Here is a 5,123-nt window from a genome sequence, read left to right as displayed (position 1 = left end):
GGACTCCTGGGTCTGAGGGAGGAGGGGGCTGGGGGCTGGGACTCCTGGGTCTTGAGCGCAGAGAGCAAGGTCTGGGCAAGCAAGGGGGCAGCTGGTGTTCAGTTAAACCAGCAATCACTTGCTCTGTATGGTTTTCTGGATCCATGTTTGGTACTTGCACAGGTTGGTGTAGACTCCGGGATAGCCGGGCAGGGCACAGCGCTCCATCCCCCAGGACACAAGTCCCTGGAGCTGTCCTTTGCACACCAAGGGTCCCCCGGAGTCACCCTGAAGGGGAGAGGCCGAGATAGAGATACCCATGAACAGATGGTCAGAGTCATGGGTGTGGAAAACCCAAGAGGCAGAAATGGGGAAGGAGGTGGGCTGAGACCCCCGGCAGGGCTCCGAAGATATCAGCCCGAAGAGTTGGGGTCAGTGACTTCCCTCTTCCCTGGTTCCTGCTGTCTCTGCCTCTTGCGGCTCACTGCGCCCCCCCTGCGTATGCCTCTTTATCTCCCCGTCTCTGGAGTCACCTCTCAGGGATGGAGTGAGGTCTCTGGAGCCCCTGAGCACAGATTTCCCAGCGCCCATATGTGGTAACAGCAGCTAGAGCAGCGATGAGAGCTAAGTGCAGGCACCGCTCTGCACTCTTTCCGTGGACTACTGTCTCGTTCCACCACCTGCCCTAAGAGGGGCTGCCCCACCTGACACGTGAGTCCACTTAGCCACAGAGGGATTAGGTCCGTTATCCGAGGGTGGACAGCTAGAAGGCAGCCCCGCTGTTACAATCTCTCTCAGTCTCTGCAGATTTTCCTGCTCCTGAGATTCTTTGATACCCCAGTCCCAGCCGCAAACAGCCCCCCTCCTCTGGCTGTCCCTGGGCCTCACCTGACAGGAGTCCTTCCCACCTTGGGGGACACCGGCACAGACCATGCCAGCGGTGATGGCTTGGGAATAAGCCTGCCGACACTCCTGATCCGAGGAGATGTTGATGTTCACACATTGCAGGGAGTTGGGGTACCTGACTGGGGGGCACAGAAGGGGTACAAGCGGGGGTCTACCTTCCAGCAGGATCAGGAGTCTGGGGACCCACCTCCTCCTCCCTTAGACCCAGGAGTCCAGGCCCCCAGCCCCTCCTCCCTCAGACCCAGGAGTCCCAGCCCCCAGCCCCCTCCTCCCTCAGACCCAGGAGTCCCGGCCCCCAGCCCCCTCCTCCCTCAGACCCAGGAGTCCCAGCCCCCAGCCCCCTCCTCCCTCAGACCCAGGAGTCCCAGCCCCCAGCCCCTCCTCCCTCAGACCCAGGAGCCTCCCGGCCCCCAGCCTCCCTCCTCCCTCAGACCCGAGGAGTCCTTCAGCCCCCAGCCCCTCCTCCCTCAGACCCAGGGCCCCAGTCTAGTCCAGCCCCAGCCCCTCCTCCCTCAGACCCAGGAGTCCAGGCCCCCAGCCCCTCCTCCCTCAGACCCAGGAGTCCAGGCCCCCAGTCTCTCCTCCCTCACACCCAGGAGTCCAGGCCCCCAGCCCCTCCTCCCTCAGACCCAGGAGTCTAGACCCTCAGCCCTTCCTTCCCAGTACTCACCAATGGGGCTCGATGTGGTGCCCCAGCCCGACACGCGGCAGGGAGTCCCTGGGCTGGCACAGGAACTGGCTATGGCGATGGGCCTCACTGCCCCCCCCAGGCGAGCGGGCCGCTCCAGCTGCAGCAGCATCAGGTCATTATCGTGGGTCCGGGGGCTGTACTGGGGGTGTGGCACCTGGCGAACCACGCGCAGCACCTGCTGGGTGGCCTCCCAGTTCCTCAGGTTGTGCTTGCCCAGGGCTACGTGAAGGACCCTGGCCCATGACCCCCAAAAGTAGCACTGCTCAGGGTCTGCCCTGGAGACCCCTCCGCACCCTCTGGCCCTGTTGCCTTCCCTGGTGCTGAATTGTCCACAAGCCTGAACTGCTTATGGAGTATTCGATGGACCCCTGCGCTCCTTCCCACGGCCTGGGCATTCTCTCTTAGGCCAATCCCACCATCCACCCTTCCTCTCTTGAGCTGTGCTCTGGTCTCTGGCTTGGGTGTAAGATGATAGTTGGGAGCTCTTGGCTCAGTGCTGGGTTCTAGGCTCTGCATTCCAAGCGGGAATTTGGGCTATGGTTCTAGGCTCTAAATAAGAATTGATATCCCAGAGTAGGCTCCAGGGAGGCTCCATTCTGGTTCCAGCCTGGCCCCTGGGTTCTAGATATTTTGAACTTTTGAGTCTAAGCTAGGATCCGGGCTCTCTAGATGAGTCTGGATCGTGGCATACTTTCTAGATATGGGTGCGAGCTTCTGTGTTAGGATAGGCTGGGGGTTCTAGGCTCTGCATTAGGGTTTGAGTCTGGGCTCTAGATGTTGATTTGAGCTTTTAGTCTTCGGGTAGTCGCAATTCTATGTGGCGCAATGGATTCTGGACATTGATACGAGCTTCAGTTTCTACACTGAGTTCTGGGTTCTTGCTTAAGTTCTGGTTTATGACCCGGGTTTTAGACAATGGTTTGAGCTCTGTGTTTGAGCTTAGGGTCCTAAATGTCGGTCTGAGTTCTTGATTCTTGGCTAGGCTCTGTTTCAAATTGAATTGCAGTTATGGTCTGGGCTCTTGTTGCTGGACTCTGGTCCAAGCCCTTGACCTTAGGTTGAGCTCTGAGTTCTAGATGGAGCTTCAGGTTCTGGCTTGGATCCAAGTTTCTAGATGTTTTGCATTCTGAGCTTTGCATTCTAGACCCTGGGCTGAGTTTTGGGCTCTCGGTTCTATATCGAACTTTAGTTTATGAGATTAGATCTGGTTTATAAGCACTGGGTGGGCTCTGGTCTTGGATCTGGGTTCTAGGTTGAGGTCTAGACTCTTGGAGGGGCTCTGAGTTCTGTATGGGGTTTCAGATTATGGTCTGCATTCTGGGATTTAGACACTGGGTTCCAGGCTGCTAAAAAAGGAGCTATAGACTAGACTCTGAATTAAACATTGCATCGAGAATAGGTTCTGGTTCTGTCTATCCTATGCTCTGAGCTGTACGTTCTGGCTGTAAGTAGGGTTCTGGGTTTATGGCTGGACTGCAGGTCTGAACTAGACTTTGAATTTAAGTTCTGAAAGGAGTCCTGAATTTCTGAATGTAGACTATGGCCTAAACTGAATCACCAATCTGGAATGGGCTCCTAATCTTAGTCTCTTTGTAGAGCTTGGCCTCTAGATAGATCTCCAGATTGTGTTAGGTTCTAGGTTTTGTGTGGGACTCTAAGCTGGCATATGGGTTCTAAGCTGTCAATCTGCTTTCAGAATCTAAACTGAGGGGCGCCTGGGTGGCTCTTTTGGTTGCGCGTCAGACTCTTGATTTTGCCTGGGGTTGTGATCTCAGGGTCGTGGGATCGAGCCCCGCGTTGGGCTCTGCTCTCAGCTCGGAGTCTGCTGTAGATGGTCTCTCCCTCGGCCCCTCCCCCTGCTCAAGCTTGCTTTCTAAATAAATAAATAAAATCTTAAAAAAAAAAAGAATCTAAACTGAGTTCAAGGTTTATGGCTGGATTCCATATTCCAAGCTGCGTCGGTGATTCTAGGCTCTTATCTAGACCCCAAACCAGGACCAGCTACCACATTAGGTTCAACACAAGGCTTCAGGTTCTTAGCTGAGCTCTGGAGCTCTAGACTCTGGAATTCGCTTGGCGCAAGAGTCGGGGAAGAGGTTACTCACGGGCGTGCGCAGTGAGCGGCAGTGATGGCCCACCGGCCTGACAGCAGGGCCCCTCCGCAGAGGAAACGACGAAAGGGACCTGCCAGTAGGGCCGCCTGCCATGGCTGGGAGTTCTGGATGCATGTGTAACCACCAATTATCTTGTTCTCATCCCCTTGGCTCTGTGCCATGGCTAGGAACAGGCAGAGGTGGGGTGGGGAAAGCAGATGAACAAATGCCCTCCACCCCTCAACTCTCTAGGACGTCTGGGACCCACAAATCCCCTTTCTTTACCTAACCCCTAAACCACCCACCTCTATCTGCCCCACATAGTATGAGACATGCCCAGTGTTGCCCCTATTATTGCCCCAACACAACAGGGAGTTTTCTGACAACCTCTCCATCACCTCCATAGTGTATCACTTGATCCCACGGCCACTTCATCCGGGGCTCTGACATAGCTACTACCCTGGACTTTACTCTCCCATGAATAGTTTCTATCATCACTTCTCACAACACACCACAGTTCCCCCCATTAATCCTTCTCCAACACATTCAAGGAGCTCCCTGTCCTTTTTCCAACCTTCCCACTCATACAGCCCCCCAGGACCCACTATCTCACCCCACACCCACTCCATCTGCCAATCCACACCCCTCCCCGTGAGCCCACCCCTACCCCCCTACCATCACCCCTGCCCCCCATCATCGCCAACAACATGCTGTCTTTCCGTTACTTCTGCAGCCCTCCTTTTAAATAAAACCCAGACAGGACTGGACACTTCTCCACAATTCCTCATTCAGTCCTCCCCATCTCCTTCAACTCCTGTACCCTGATATCTCCTGATACCTCCACAACTCAGGACCCAGGCCCCCTCCTAAGGGCTCCTCAGCCACGACCCCCAAAACCACACCCATCCTTCTCACCAGGTCACCCATGAGCACACTGGGTCCCTGGAAACCCTCCCCATCTCTTCTCAGCATCTCCAGGGGACTGTCCATACCCCGGACCCCACTGCTGTCTTACCTAGAGCCATGATCTTGAGTGCTATCAGCAGGAGGAACATTCTGGGGGCTGGGGGTCAGGTTCTGGCAAATGCAGAGAGAAAGTGAGAGAGAAGCAGGCTGCAAGAGACCCAGAATTTGAGGGACAGAGACAGAGAGGGCCTTACACAGAGACCAAGGCCCTTAGAGACATGGATGTGCCTCTGGGTGTGGAGGATGTGGGGCTCGTGTCTTGCCTCCCTGTCATTCCATGGAGGCCTTTTATCCCTGTTCTGGGCAACTGGCCCTGCCCCCCGCCCTTCTCCTGCCTTTTTTTTTTATAGCCCAGGTCCCATTCCAGGGCTCCCTGGTCCTATCTCCTCCCTCCCCTCTCTGGCCAGAGAAGCAGCGCCACATTAATGAGAACCCGCCCAGTGAAGGTGTTTAATTTGGGAGGAACCCAGGGAGGGGGGACCCCAGGG

At 55.8% G+C, this 5,123-nt stretch overlaps 1 protein-coding gene across 1 annotated transcript; it reads right to left on the bottom strand.

Annotated features, from left to right (window-relative positions):
* Positions 1 to 49: 49 nt before the first annotated feature.
* KLK14 (kallikrein related peptidase 14) lies at positions 50 to 4,724 on the bottom strand. Its single transcript, XM_040633002.1, has 5 exons — positions 4,685 to 4,724; positions 3,682 to 3,853; positions 1,556 to 1,809; positions 868 to 1,004; positions 50 to 267 (listed from the first exon to the last, which is right to left on the bottom strand). Exons 1-5 carry the CDS (start codon positions 4,722 to 4,724, stop codon positions 115 to 117), a joined length of 756 nt encoding a protein of 251 aa, XP_040488936.1. The 3' UTR covers positions 50 to 114.
* Between the last annotated feature and the right edge of the window lie 399 nt (positions 4,725 to 5,123).

Source organism: Ursus maritimus, unplaced genomic scaffold (genome assembly GCF_017311325.1).
Source record: "Ursus maritimus isolate PB19 unplaced genomic scaffold, ASM1731132v1 scaffold_19, whole genome shotgun sequence".
Lineage (NCBI taxonomy): Eukaryota > Metazoa > Chordata > Mammalia > Carnivora > Ursidae > Ursus > Ursus maritimus.
Note: the sequence above shows the minus strand (reverse complement) of the source record. Positions and strands in the feature narration are given on the sequence as shown.